This window comes from Primulina tabacum, chromosome 8 (genome assembly GCF_025594145.1).
Source record: "Primulina tabacum isolate GXHZ01 chromosome 8, ASM2559414v2, whole genome shotgun sequence".
Classification (NCBI taxonomy): domain Eukaryota; kingdom Viridiplantae; phylum Streptophyta; class Magnoliopsida; order Lamiales; family Gesneriaceae; genus Primulina; species Primulina tabacum.
Window position 1 is genome coordinate 5271190 of NC_134557.1, and position 14797 is coordinate 5285986.

The 14797-nt window shown below is 34.8% G+C and overlaps 3 protein-coding genes across 4 annotated transcripts; 2 read left to right on the plus strand and 1 right to left on the minus strand.

Moving 5' to 3' along the window:
- Positions 1-393: 393 nt before the first annotated feature.
- On the minus strand, positions 394-4239 carry LOC142554456 (galactoside 2-alpha-L-fucosyltransferase-like). Its single transcript, XM_075665121.1, is given in 3 exon segments — positions 394-1413; positions 1416-2002; positions 3908-4239. Coding segments are annotated over 3 exon segments (1776 nt in total). The 5' UTR covers positions 4215-4239; the 3' UTR covers positions 394-531.
- A 948-nt stretch (positions 4240-5187) lies between these two features.
- LOC142553261 (ribulose-phosphate 3-epimerase, chloroplastic-like) lies at positions 5188-9253 on the plus strand. 2 transcript variants are annotated; one of them, XR_012821922.1, is made up of 10 exons: positions 5189-5490; positions 6360-6474; positions 6653-6793; positions 6886-6999; positions 7349-7427; positions 8014-8123; positions 8195-8251; positions 8436-8505; positions 8604-8713; positions 8982-9253. XR_012821922.1 is itself a non-coding variant. In XM_075663385.1 (9 exons), the coding sequence occupies exons 1-9, from the start codon at positions 5387-5389 to the stop codon at positions 8651-8653; spliced, it is 840 nt and encodes a 279-aa protein (XP_075519500.1). In that variant the 5' UTR covers positions 5188-5386; the 3' UTR covers positions 8654-8713. The 2 variants fall into 2 exon arrangements, 1 of the variants encoding a protein (XP_075519500.1); XM_075663385.1 differs by lacking the exon at positions 8982-9253 and having other exon boundaries at positions 5188-5490.
- A 606-nt stretch (positions 9254-9859) lies between these two features.
- Positions 9860-14238, plus strand: LOC142553260 (protein NEN1-like). The gene is made up of 6 exons (XM_075663384.1): positions 9860-10315; positions 10544-10701; positions 11501-11547; positions 12224-12287; positions 12851-13602; positions 13841-14238. Exons 1-6 carry the CDS (start codon positions 10033-10035, stop codon positions 14070-14072), a joined length of 1536 nt encoding a protein of 511 aa, XP_075519499.1. The 5' UTR covers positions 9860-10032; the 3' UTR covers positions 14073-14238.
- The last annotated feature ends 559 nt before the right edge of the window (positions 14239-14797 follow it).

Below are 14797 nucleotides of genomic sequence, written 5' to 3' on the forward strand. Positions count from 1 at the left end.
TTAATTTTTTTGCACGAATGAGGCGATTGTTTCTCTTTTACTTTTTCCACGAAATTACATAATATTATATGCTATATATTCACAAAATTTAAAATTTAGATTTTTGGTGCTACATTTCCTCTGTTTTTCTTCTGGCTCGACAACTATGTACGAAGCTTTCCAAGTCATGAAATATTATATCTTTTTTGGCTGAAAACTGCATGAGCTTGCAATAAACTGGAAATTGCATTGTTGCATTTGAAATCTTATTTTTAATCCATCTTTCCGAGTATGTTGTTGAACTAAGTTTGAGAGAAAAAATATTTTTCCTGTGCCACGATCCAGGCCCAAGGACCTAAAAACAGGTTCAGAAACCAAAAGGAATAGTTGAATGTATTCATGTATTCATCCCCTTTTATGGGTTGATACAAATTTCGTAATAGTCATCGTACTCCTTGATAGCAAACTGTCAAATGGACAACGACAATAACAATAACATAATAATATTGATTATCTCTAATAACTAATAAGTGAACTACTTAGATTACAAGTTTACAATTCACTGTCCTGTTCAACCAGCTTGAGGCCCCAGCTCATGTCTTCACAATGTCTTACATGAGGAACAACAGCACCAGTATCCATACCTCTCTTTGTGTTGCAGTCATAAAACGGAGGAGCGTGGAAGCATGGTTCCATTGACATGGCTCGACAGCATGGCAGGTCTGGTGCCGACTCATTGTCAGGCTTGTAAATTATCCATGGCTTTAAGCCTCCAAGTCCTTGAGCCACGTAACCAAAAGTCGACCAAGAACTAGTGACCAATTTATCTGTCAAGCTAAGTAGATAGATTTCAGTCAATGCTTTTCGATTATGTGTTAGCTTATCAGTTTGTTGGTACTCTTCGTGACTTGGCTGGTATACGGCAACCACCTCTCCTTTCATTGTCGGGTATTCCCAATACAAGTTTCTTATTTCCTCGAAGTAACCATAGCTTAAAGATGTCATTAATACGGCTACAGTCTTCTGCTTCTCATCTGGTTGGCGGATCATGGAATTTTTCCTGTTGATCTGCGGTAGAATATCCTCCTCCATTGTACAAGCTAAAATCTGATCTAAGACATGCTTAAAAGGACCTGTTTCTGTATGGAAAACTCTTATTCGGATGCCCACCTTTTCATCTGCCTGCGATAAATAAGCTTCGTAGTATCTACTTATAAGCCCCCAGACGGGATTCGTGGGGTGGAACAAATACCGACCCAAGAAGTGGAAAACGGTTTCCTTATCCGGGAACAGTTTGTGTAAATCTTGTTCAAAAGACGGGATCAAAAAGAGTGAGGGAATGAAATAATTGTTGGTCTTCATTATCAACCATGGTATCTTCTGCAAGAAAGTTTGATCTTCGTTGCAGAAAAATAGTTTATCCTGATCATCATATAATCATGAACCAGATGGAGATAGACGTATGATGGCAACGTTGAACCATTTAAGTTACCTAAATAATTTCTCTTCAACAAATTTCCATTACTCTCATTTGAGTAACGATTGAATCCATCAAACTGGTTGTTTAAAGGGAAATCCGAGGGAAGGAACCAAGAAACCTTGGGAAATGGTTCACAAAAGAGGTCTGCCATGTCAACTCCACTGTCAACAAGGAGAATACGATTTGTGAGAAGAGCATAAAGAAAAGCCGAAGCAAGTGTCAGCATCCGATTTCCCAGTCCACTGAAGGATATCCAAACGATGTAATTGCAATCAGAGGCGCTAGAATATTGACCAGATTTAAGGTTTTTCAAGGTTTTGTTGTACAACTCTGTGTATGGTCCACACTTCTCATGTTGAGTTTCGTAGCTTCGTAATTTGGATAAGAGGAAACGGGAAGGTTGTCGTGTTTCATTTCGATACAAGAGAAATTGGTGCCTGCTAAGACAAGATTGTTCTTCAAATCCAGTCGGAAGAAGACCACCAGTTAGTTCATCATTTGGTTCCTGAATGAGATGAAGAAGATTGTCTTCTTTAAGCGTGGCTGCAAGACAAGAAAAAAGAAAATTTGACGCAGAAACAGTACGGAGGGACGAAAAGACAAACAGGTGACTTCAAATTTTAAAAAGAATACCATGGCTATAATTTTTAAGAACGAACCAACACTCATTGTCTGAGAAAATGGTTAAAGAAAATATTTTTATAAGCAAAATAAATTTAGAATTGGAGGTTTGTTTAACTTGGAGAATACCTTGGGGAAGGAAACACCATAATATTCTCCATAAATAAAGAAACAGAAACATGCTAAGAGCATACTCTAAATTCTTCCAATAATACAGATATACCAGCACTCATTGTCTGAGAAAATGGTAATAGAAAATATTTTTATAAGCAAAATAAATATTGTTTTATAAGAAAAAATCAAGAAACAGAAACATGCTAAGAGCATGCTCTGAATTCTTCCGGTAATACAGATATCACAAAACATAGCGTTTCAATGAAGAAATATATTGGCAAAAACAAGAAGCTAAAAACAGTTTTGCCATAAGAAGGGAAAGAATCCCATCGGTATTAACACTCCTAATATTTTTGAATTGTAAAGCAACTACAGACGGGCCATTTTTTTGGGTTTTAGATTTCATAAAGTACTCATGCCTCCTTGTACGCACTTTCACCCCATAAGCCAAAGTACATACGCCTGCATGCACAAAGAACAAGGCAAAACAAAAGACCCTCACTCCTCCAAGCATGAAATGAGATATCATGACTCTACATTAACAGTGCATGACACTCTTGAAAAATGTATTTTTTTCCTTTTTGGTTTTTTTTATAAGAAATAAATATAAGAGTGAATATAAACTTTTGAATCGAAGATCCAACCACTCGTTTCGAAACTATAGATAGAGAAACCAATTTGAATGCCTCATCTCAACTCAGTTAGTCGGCTTAGAATGACATAGGTTGACATCTAAGTATTATGAACTGAAGTCTTTTTGAGGTCTTTGCCTAATCTTTTTCAACAAAATAGCTATTTTTCTCCCTTTTTCTTGCTCTACAAGTCCTTGCAGTTCATATTTATACAGCATATCTGATATTAAACTAAGGCCTTACAATATTCGTCTTCATTTTTATATTACTATAAGAAGTTCTAATTTAGAATGGAATTGTTAAACGAGATAGTAGACTGCGTTGATTTGATTTTGTGTGTGTATGTGTGTGCGTTACTTATTATTACTATTCAAGTATGCACACATAAAAGAGTGCAAAAACAACTAGTACCTAGTACATGGGTTTGAGGTTTCTTTCATACAACAAGAATCTTCTCATTGATGAAAGCCGTTCTCAAAATGTGTCAATGTTTAATTGACAAAAAATATGACTACCAATATATGTTTTAAATGAAGAGAACCCCCCAAAAATGTTGATCAATCAGAATCCCAAGAAAATAGGCCTCAGAGTGAAAAACATAATAACCAGATAATCTTTTGTGATGAAGTTGAAAAGATATGAAAAACTTCTTTGTCATGCCTTGGTTATGTCACTCTGCATTTACATCTCCTCTAATTCATCATATGACAATATTTGACATTTGCAGTGATCTTTTTAATAAATCATTTGAACAAAATACGACATCCGTTCTCAGTTCTTTCCATCTTTTTATGATTTTATCGACCTTCTCATCGTGATAAGTTCTTCACCAAGACCATCTTTTTCAAGTAAATAAACATCAATTCTGAATAAAGAAATGACGTAGAACTAAACCAACATAAATCACACACAATGGATCAGTCAATCAACAATTATTTACCAAATAAAAACCTAGAGAAGAGCAAAAAAATCGAAACTTTTTGCCTACTGGAACGAAAAACACAACAAAACAATAGGGTTATTTATCCCATAACTCTAAAAACTCAAACATAAGTACAAAACATCGATATGAACAAAGCACCTTTTTGCGCTTGAAATTGAAGATCCCTTTCTTCAACAGTCCAAAGTATATCGGAAGGAGGATCCCTCCACACAACAGACACAAAGAACAACACTGATGAACCCATCAAGAGAGCGACGAAAATGACCATCAATTTCACGGGATTCAACCCGTTTATGCACTCAAAACTATGTGAAACGGGCTCGTGGCCGTACTCAAACGACGTAGACGCTTCATCGCTGTGACTTGCCGTACTTTTGCTCAGCCTTTTCATCATTTGTGTCAGTGTTGCTGCAAACGAAGTCTCCCAAGGTGGTATAAAGTTCATGTGTATGTTTGTGCGCGTTATGGGATTCTAATGCTGACGAATGTCTTTTCGTTTTAGAAATGATAATTCAAATAATTTCTTATAAATATTTTTGTCGGATTTTTTCGAGATATCTTATGGAATGCATATATGTCCATTATACGAAAAAAATAAAACTTAATATTTGTTATTACCAAGAACATGAGATACATTACTTGCTACAAAGATTTTAAATTTGATATAAAATCTTGAAAACTTTAAATAATTAATTGATTTTGTTGTTGACAAACAAAACTCTAAATTTGAGAGGATGTATTAACTCGAATTAATTAATTAATTAAAGACAAAAAATTGCGTGAGACGGTCTCACGGATCGTATTTTATGAGACATATATCTTATTTGGGTCGTCAATGAAAAAGTATTAATTTTTATGCTAAAAGTATAACTTTTTATTGTGAATATCGATAGAGTTGACCCATCTCACATATAAATATTCGTGAGACCGTCTCACAAAAGACCTACTTTTATCTTAATTAAAATGTGTGTTCATAATAGTTATATGACTTAAAAGAAGAATTTTGTAGATTAATTTCATTTATTGAAACAAATCAACGAGACCGAGAAACTAAAACTATTATATAAATGTTACATAATTAATATTTTTGAGATACAAAATATCTAATTAATATCAATATAAGAATTTAAGTTTTAGATATTTAGTTTTAATTAATTTTAGATCATATTATAATTTTTTTATTGGATTAAAATGAAATATATCTTGTAATTGTTTAATATGTGGGTTAGAGGTCCTCTAAGAATATAAGGAGTTGATGTAAAAAATTTAGAGTGAATAAAAATCTGCCAAAAAAAATTGGTTTTAGATTTAAAAATTTGGTTTTTCTTTTTTATATAAAAATTTGGGATTTAAAGAAAATTTACCTTAATTATAAGCATGAAGACCGCAATAGAAATTGGATTAAAGTATTAATTAATCACAAAATGTACTATTGAGCCTGGCCAACCATTGCAGATAACTGGTAACCGCATCCCATTCTGTAAAAGTTCAATCTGACACGAGTCGATCATATGTCCGCTTGCTAATATTTCTCCGCACCAAAGCCACCCAATTTCAAGAAATTCAGATTGATTGACAAGGTTGGAGGAAAGAAGGAACTTTGATAAACAAACATATATGGCTGCTTCTCTGGGTTCATCAGCTTTGGTTCAGTCAATTGGTGTCGGTTTTATAGTTCGCCGGCCTTCTGTTTCCAATCCCAATTCGGTCACTTTTATACGGTAATTGTTGGGTTTTTTTTAGGTAGTTTTGATGGGAGTGGTTATCAAGATCATGCCTTTTTCTGTTTGAATCTTGAAACTTGGTTCTGGTAACTGTTTGAGTTGCTTTCATTTGTGAAAGGGTTCTTCATTGCTTCCTGATTGGACGAATGGATACCATAATGATGAATTGTTTCTGGGGTGGAGCGAGGGCCAGCAAATAGAAGACAATCAAATGGGATAAAAATTTATGCTTACTTTTTTTTCTAAAAATTATTGACTCTCACCCCAAGAGTATAATCAGCTGTTCCTCCTACTGAATTTTCGCGCTGCCCTAGTTGTTGGTAGGCCTGAATGATGGTACGCGGTAATGCTCAACTTAAAGGATGATCTAGGAGCAATTATCAATGAAGTTTAATGGAAATGTAATTTTTAGGAAATCCTTTTGGTTTATCATGATTCCAAATTCTAATTTGTAGGAAGATTGCAAGGAAGAATATAAGATATTGTTTTATGAATGGGCGAAAAATGTTGTTTCCTCGACTATATCCGCTCAACTAATTCATTTTCAAAAATATTTGCTGTTCAATGTACCTGGGTCAATCTGCTTAAACATGTGACCACGGCCTATCGATATTCTCTGTGCTAGAACGGTAATTGGGATTCAAGAACTTGCTGCAATATCTGGTCTCGCATTTCCTTGCTGCCTTGGAATGTATTTTTTAAGTATCTTCAATATGGTTTGGAATGCGGATATCTCTATCACAAAGCTGATTTTTATTGGTCTTGATCCACAAGAAATGTGAAGTCCTTTTCTTTTCTTTATTTTTGAGGATGTCTTTTTATGACGTGGTAATCGTTTAAGTTTTTGTTTTCATCTACTTGTGCAGGAGAAAATCTCAAGCTGTAGTGAAGGCATCTTCAAGGGTTGACAAGTTCTCTAAAAGTGACATCATTGTCTCTCCATCAATTCTTTCTGCTAATTTCTCCAAATTAGGAGAGCAGGTAGCTTTTCCGTTTCTCAGTTTTTTTCTTTCATGAACTCTCTTGGGACATCAAAGACAAGTTATTCCATATGTTGAAGCTTTTGACATCAAAATATAATCATCTTTATTGGCTTCTGATGTAAAACTTCTGCTAGTGTTTTCTGTGAATTAACCCTTTCATGTGTTTTATTGACAAGGTCAAAGCAGTGGAAGTAGCTGGATGTGATTGGATTCATGTTGATGTGATGGATGGTCGGTTTGTTCCGAATATTACAATAGGGCCGCTTGTGGTTGATGCACTTCGCCCTGTCACAAACCTTCCATTGGATGTGCATTTGGTATTCTTCGTTGTTCACCCTTTTAGCTTTAGTTTTCAGGATTATCTTGCATTAAATGTTATTTTCACTAAACTATAATGAAAGCATGGCAGATGATTGTGGAACCTGAGCAGCGAGTCCCAGACTTTATAAAGGCTGGAGCTGACATAGTTAGCGTCCACTGTGAACAATCTTCTACCATCCATTTGCATCGCACCTTGAATCAAGTAAGATTACATGCATATGGAACATCTAATTATCCTGTTATTTATTATGCTTGTATCAGTGTCATTTAATTCTGAGATCATGAACCAGTCCCTCTTGATCAAGTAAATGTAAAAAACATCAATGTCGACGGTTCTCTGGTTTAATAATTGAAGTAAAATCTTGTGTATATCATATAAAACTCCGGGTAATTGAGATGGCAAAATCATCAAGGATTGGATAACTTTTTTTTAATTCATTCCGTGCTAATGGGTCTGATGCAAAATAAAATTCGATTGTTTGAGTTTTAAGTGGTGATGTTACTTCCATATTGCTTCTTCGATATTATTGACTGTTGGCGTCTGAATGTAGATTAAGAGCCTGGGTGCAAAAGCTGGAGTTGTCTTGAACCCAGGAACCTCGTTGAGTTGCATAGAGTATGTTCTTGATGGTAAGACTGTGTATTACTTTAAATGCTGGGCTTGTATTTAAACAAACTGTCAAAAGATGATAATTCTGATAAAAAATTTCTGTTATGTGTTCTGAGAGCTGCATGTGGTGATGCTGTGTGAGTTTAGACCAATGCTTTGTCCTATATGGAACATATATGCCATAAGTCAGATTTATGCTCTAAATTATATAGAAAGCCAGTTGAAACCTTAAACTACTGAATTCATCGAGAAAAAAAGTGGAAGATTCAGAGCTCACTATACAAAGTGCTTTGACATTTAAGCAATAAGAAAACATGGTGTTGGTACCATCAAAATCATTTAGAGATGGAAAATTTCATGTCAAAGTATGTACTACCATTTAAAAATGTTCACCTTTTCTTTTTTTCCTTTTGTTGCTTATTTTCTCCAAGTGCCTTGGGAAAAACACCATCTGAGAATGGTTGTAGTTGTTTCCATATTTGGTCAGCCGGACCTTATTGCTCCAAATTTCTTGGAATTTCTGGGACAATTATGTCAATGAAAATGATGAGTTGACCAAAATTTGTTTTGTCCATGAATTGACATTCTCTTGGCTTTTTTAAACAGTGGTCGATCTGATTTTGATTATGTCTGTAAACCCTGGTTTTGGAGGGCAAAGTTTTATAGAGAGCCAAATTAAGAAAATATCAGAATTAAGAAGACAGTGCGCAGAGAAGGTAGTGTGTGTGTTGATGTTTATAGAGCAGAAATTTTCTGAAGCATTCACATTGTTGCTCTCGTTTTTCAGGGCGTGAACCCTTGGATCGAGGTGGATGGTGGAGTTGGTCCTAATAATGCTTACAAGGTCATAATAATGACATTACACTTGGTTCTACAAAGATATTTTGTCATAAGAAATCAACGAGCGAAAACGGTTCTACAAAGTTATTTTGTCATAAGAAATCATCGAGTGAAAACGCCATTTTTACGTATCTATTTTATGTAATGATATGAATGGAGGGCTAAGCTTGATTTGATTCCATCAACAGGTAATTGAAGCTGGGGCGAATGCATTAGTTGCTGGTTCTGCTGTTTTTGGAGCTCCTGATTATGCTGCAGGCACGAATAAATACCCAACTTTGTTTTAAGTTCAGAAAGCACGTGAGGCTTGGTCCACATGTTAACTCTTTCATTTGCTATGTTTTTTTGTGTTACAGCCATAAAAGGAATCAAAACTAGCAAAAGGCCTGTTGCTGTTGCAGTATAACTTCACGATCACAGATTTTGTTTCAGGATGGCATTTAAGTTGTTCAATCCTGGTTACAAGGTAATCTTAAATCTATCATCTACATTGTTTAAATAGTTTCTAGATCTCGTGATTATATTTCTTGGCTGTCCAAACTCATAGTCAGTTATTAAAAAAATTGAAGTTATAATAGAAGATGTACGCTTGATTGATGATATAATGTTTAGTCAAATCTTCTTCATAAAGCAGGTGCTCCGGGAAAATATATACTCATCTATCATATTTGGATACAACCATGTTACTGCTGTTTTTTTTCTTGTTGGCTTTAATAATTCAGTTCTTGTTTCAGATAACACGAGGGATCAGGTGCAACAAAAGATGGAATGCCGTATTGTGGTATATACCCGATTCAGATTTTAATTCACTGTTGTAAAAAATAAGAGCAATTTACAGAATAGGTTTAGAGCTCTGTAACGGGACATTATTAGTTTATATTGCGTAGGGAATGTGTGATAGAAATCGTTGTAATATGTTGACTTGAAGAGATCACTTTTGTACATGTTTTTAAGCAATCTCACATACAAAATGTACATTCACCTGTTCATTCAGAGCTGCCCTTGAGACCCTTTTATTATGCTTTGCGATATTTGAGTTTATATATGTTTTGTGTATAAGGTTTCAATTAATTTTTACTCGATGAGGATAACTATCTAATTTATCTTCACTTCATCTACCAGTAATGTATTTGTTTAATGTTACGTTTGTAGCTCTTCCATCCAGCCTTTCTGAATGCAGTTCCACAAGTATGTGAATTAAGAGCATCATCCCGTTTTTTGACGGTCAACATGGAACATACAATGGTGTAACAGCTTTGCGTCGTCTCATCCTGTACAAAAAAAGTTGGGAACATTTCTTGCGGAGGAAAAATCCATAATCTAATTAAAAAAAAAATTGTAATAAGAGGTTTCAAATCGTACATAAGTGATGTGAAAACAATACGAGTAGATTTTATTCAGAGGTATCTGTGACTTCTTTTTCCTAATATTGGATCAAATTCAAATGCCAAGGTGGCTTGCAACTTGGGATTTGAGTCCTACACAAATTTCACACCTATTTAATTAGGCTTTGGAGCCATGCAAAAGGTCACGCATTCCTTCCTTGTTATCTGTATCCATGAAAAGAATAAAAGGTAAACACACTTCCTTGTTATCTGTATCCATAAAAAGAATAAAAGATAAACACGCTTCTTTCCAAATTATGCACGTATTCCCTTGATTCTTCCCTTGCCCTTTCTGCTAGCCAAACCCTTATCTTCCCGCCAGTTAACCGATTCGCTCCATAAATACACAAATACTGTATGTAAAATTAGATGTAAAATCATTGAAGGAAAAACCCTAAGGATGGTGTCCACAATTGATGAGAAACCCGAAATCGCGTTCTTCGACGTGGAGACGACGGTTCCAACGCGGCCTCGTCAGGGATTCGCGATTTTGGAGTTTGGGGCGATTCTGGTTTGTCCGAGGAAGCTGGTGGAGCTCCATAGTTACTCGACTTTAGTCCGACCTGTAGATCTTTCTCACATTTCTTCTCTCTCAGTGCGCTGCAATGGTATAACCAGAGACGCCGTCGTTTCTGCCCCGTCCTTTGCTGATATAGCTGATGTTGTCTATGAAATTTTACATGGTAAGTCACTCCCATGCTTCTACATTTCCAAGAGGTTAATATGTGGTGCTGGTTTTAGTATATCAGCGTCTCTTTGTGGTGGTTGGTGAACTTTTGTTTAAAATTCAATGAGTTGACGTTAGATTCAATTTTGGATTTATTCTTTTGTTAGGCTGCTTACCCAAAATTTCATAGGTTTTAGGGTTCTTAAACATTAATCTAGCTTTAAACATTAATCTTTCTATGTAGGGAGGATATGGGCTGGTCATAATATATTAAGATTTGATTGTGCTCGCATAAGGGAAGCATTTTCTGAGATTAACAGGCCACCTCCAGAGCCAAGGGGGACTATTGATTCATTAGCTCTGTTAACACAAAAGTTTGGAAGGCGAGCTGGTGACATGAAAGTGAGTCCTCGCACAGGTTTTAAAATTTTTGAAGCATTTTTCTGCATAAGCAGATGAGAGTGACGCATTACTGTCTAAATTGGATGGTTCTTAGGTATATTGTTTTAGATATTTGTGTTCCTGGAAAAATAATCTAGATGGGTTATAGTCTGGTATATGTTTATTTGGTGCATTTGCGCATGTCACAAATTTTCACTGTCTGCTTTTTTCATCAATAAAATCGAGCAGAAATATATTTTAAGTTTTTTTTTTATGTTATGTATTTTTGCCATCTTATTGTTTGCAAAATTTTAGTGGTGTCCCGTGTCGTATTTTTCTCGTTTGTTTATTCACATTTTTAACAAGAGTTAGAAACTTCAATATTTTCCTAGTGTATTTTTTTTCTGACTGTATATTCAACATATGTGTATTTAATATATATCTTAGTTATATCTCTTTTATGATTGGTGAGGAGAACTATCATCCATTTTCATTTTCCTTCACCAAGGCCCAAAACATATTTTCCATTCTTTTTTACTTCTGTCGGCATAAATACTTTTAACTAATTTTGTCAGTGTCTCCCAAAAATGTTCTGTTATATTAATATATTTTATGCCAAGGATATTATTTTGAAAGATAAAATAATTTTGTCCAACAGCTTCTGACTTGATTTGACATTTACAACGACAATTCTATCACGGATCTAGTCTTAGTATTTCTAGAATCTGGAAATATGCAAATCTGTAACAGTGGTTTCATGCAAAAGGTTTTCATTGGCCGGTATCACTTATTTACTCATGTTCTGATTCATTTTGTCCAGATGGCAACTCTTGCAACATATTTTGGGCTTGGTCAGCAAACACATAGGTGATCCGTGCCTTTTATTATAACTCTGCCCTTTTAAAAACTTCCCAATCCATTTTGTTTATGTGCCATTATCATCAATGACTGTTAGTGGTGAACAATTAAAGGCTTAGATGAAAAAATAGTTTTATCTGCAAGTGTGAGTGCATACTTGGTGAAGGAAGGGATAGTATTTATGGACTTTTATTCCATGTGTCAGTAGTCATCAGACAAACAGATGCCTGTACGAGATATGCAACAACGCTGATGTCATGTCTTGTTTCATAATGTCCGATCTATTAACGTGATGTTCATTTAAAACTCTTTGTGCAGCACAAGGTACCTTGTTGTTATTAAAACAAGTTAATTTGTCAATTCCGACTTTCTTCTTGTATCAGTGCTACCTAAAAATGATAGTCTGGTTATAAACAAGCTAACTTTATTATATTTTACCGAGTCCGGATGCTTATTTTCTCAAAAACTATCATTTGACTAGCAATGTCTTGACGTGACCGATTCCGACTAGTTTTTCATTCTTTAAGTTAACTTAATTAATAAATGGAAATGGAACAAATAATGTTTGCCTTTCTATTCTGAGTTGAGTTGTTCTGTAAATTTGCCATCTCAAGGACATAAGGAATGTATGTCTTTTGAATCATGACATGGAACTTAACTGATTTTTTTTTCTAAAATCTTTCAGGAGTCTAGACGATGTTCGAATGAATCTTGAAGTACTCAAATACTGTGCCACTGTTCTATTCTTGGTAATTTCGAAAATTCTTGGCTTTTCAATTATTTAAGTTGATGAACAAATGTGAATCCGACTTTATTATCGCGATTCTCAACTTTGGTGATTGATCCCTTATTTATCTAGCTATAAAGGCAGAACTTGGCCCATGTAGTGCAGAACTCGGCTTTATTTCACATATGACCATTTTAGATGCATAACACCATTTTTCTTGTATACAATCTGAAGTAATGAGTTTAAAACCGCAGGGATGGAAAATAGATTTTTGGTGAATCTAGATTCTAAGACCCCATAACACAGCTTGATATTGGTATACATTCTGAAAATAATGAGTTTTAAACCACAGGGATGGAAAATAGATTTTTGGTGAATCTAGATTCTAAAACCCCATAACACAGTTTGATGTTGATATACAATCTGAAAGTAATGAGTTTAAAACCACAGGGATGGAAAAATAGATCTTTGGTGAATCTAGATTCTAAAACCCCATAACACAGTTTGGTATTGATCTAGTATTAGAATGCGAAATAGTGATATTTTTATCTTCATAGGATGATTTTCCTTTTGTTTTGCTGGCAGGAATCCAGCCTTCCTGACATATTCACTGAAAACAGTTGGGTTTCTCCCAATGCTACCACAAGAAGTCGTCGTAAAGAAAATTCTTCTGTAGAGCGGACAGAACGAAATAGAAGTATGTCAACCTTGAGTATTAAGGTTGAAAATGATTCAACATCATCTCCTTCAATTCATAGAATGGGGGAAATCCATCCCATATTATCATTCGTGACACCTAACACAGGTGAATTAGATCCTCCACTGGTGGAGTCCAATCTTGAAAAAGCTGACCCTTTTAATATGGTTGCACTCAATGAAGAAGTGAAAAGGGAAATTGTTCCTGATGATAAGATGGAAGATGAAAACGCTGGTTTTTCATCACAAGGATCTTCAGATGAAGTTACTTTCCATGAGGCTTCCGATCGATGCACTGTCTTCTTGGATGCTGATGGTGTTTCAATGTCTTCTCTCTCTGTCTCAGCAGTACCCTTTTTTGGTGGTACTCAAAAGATACAAATATTGCATGAAAATTCCCCATTGCAACTCTCATGTAAATGTTTGAAGGTACGGTTTGGAATTAGTTCAAAGTTTGTTGATCATGCTGGTCGGCCACGTTTAAACATTGTGGTGAATGCATTGCCAAGTCTATGCAATACTCTGGAGGCAATTGACAATCTTGCACATAAGCTATTCATGGATTTAGGCAGCTTCTCTGATTGGCGGCGTGTGGTGAACATAAAGCCTGGCTACTACAACTCTCCCACTGTCCGATTGCAGTGAGTTTCTCTTTATATTCTTAGTATTTTTATTGAACCTTGAAGCAACAGTTGCCTTTTCTGACCATATGTCCGTATATATCAGTTTTACCTTGAAATTTTTAGTTTTATTTGTTTCCCTAATTCGTATACCTAGTATTTCTAATCCAAATTTAGCTATGGGCTGTTCCTTTTGGAAGCTGTAAAATTCTGATACTTCATAAGAATTGAAGATTAAGAGTTTATTCTAAATGCCCAGCTTACCAACTGTAGCAGACAGAGATGCCGTTCGTTGCACGACTGAAATATACCAGAAAGACACTTCATCTACTCAGAGGCTCGTGTTTAGTACATTTGATTTTGAAGAGCTTGATTCCCTTTTAACTCCTGGAATTCTGGTGGATGCATTCTTTTCCTTGGATTCCTACGATTATCAGCAAAATGCTGGCCTTCGATTAGTAGCAAGAAAGCTGATTGTTCACTCAGCCTAATTGGATAAGCTGATCTGTTTACACGGATGGAACGAGTTCGGTACCACTTTATTTAATGTTAACTTCATTCAGAGAAGCTTTGTGATTCTTGTCCATTAGGATTAAACATGATGCTGTAAATGATTCAGTTCTGGTATTCAACATCTATAGCAAATTGTTAGCTTCAGTTATCTTGTTTAATTACCATTGCTTATAAGTTGAGATTGGGAACTTTTATATTGACTGGAAAATAGGAAGTTATTGTTGGAAAAGTGGGTTTTTCGGTGATCACATAGATTATTCTCAAGGCCAGAGACTTGATGAATATATGTCATAGACCTTTTACAACTTTAAGTAGAAAAATACCTCGATTTACACAACTCGAATTTCAGCACTCAGTTGATCATTACTAGTCAACTCTATAAAGAAAACGAATAATAATTTAATTCACAATCATAAATGTATTGATAGGTGATACTGTGCCTTTTTATTTATTTTTTTATTTTTAAAATTTTTTTTTCCTACCTTTTTCCCTATCTTTTTTCTTTTGTTTTCTTTCCATTTTTTTTTTCCTTTTTCACAAATATTAGCCTAAAAATTTTATATGAAATAATATAAACATTCTAATTATTTTATGTTAAATTAATAATTTTGTCATTAAAAATTACTATATTAATTTTTTACATGTGAAAAATCGTATCATTTTTTTCGAATATTGAGGAGTATTATTAATTTTATTTTTCAAT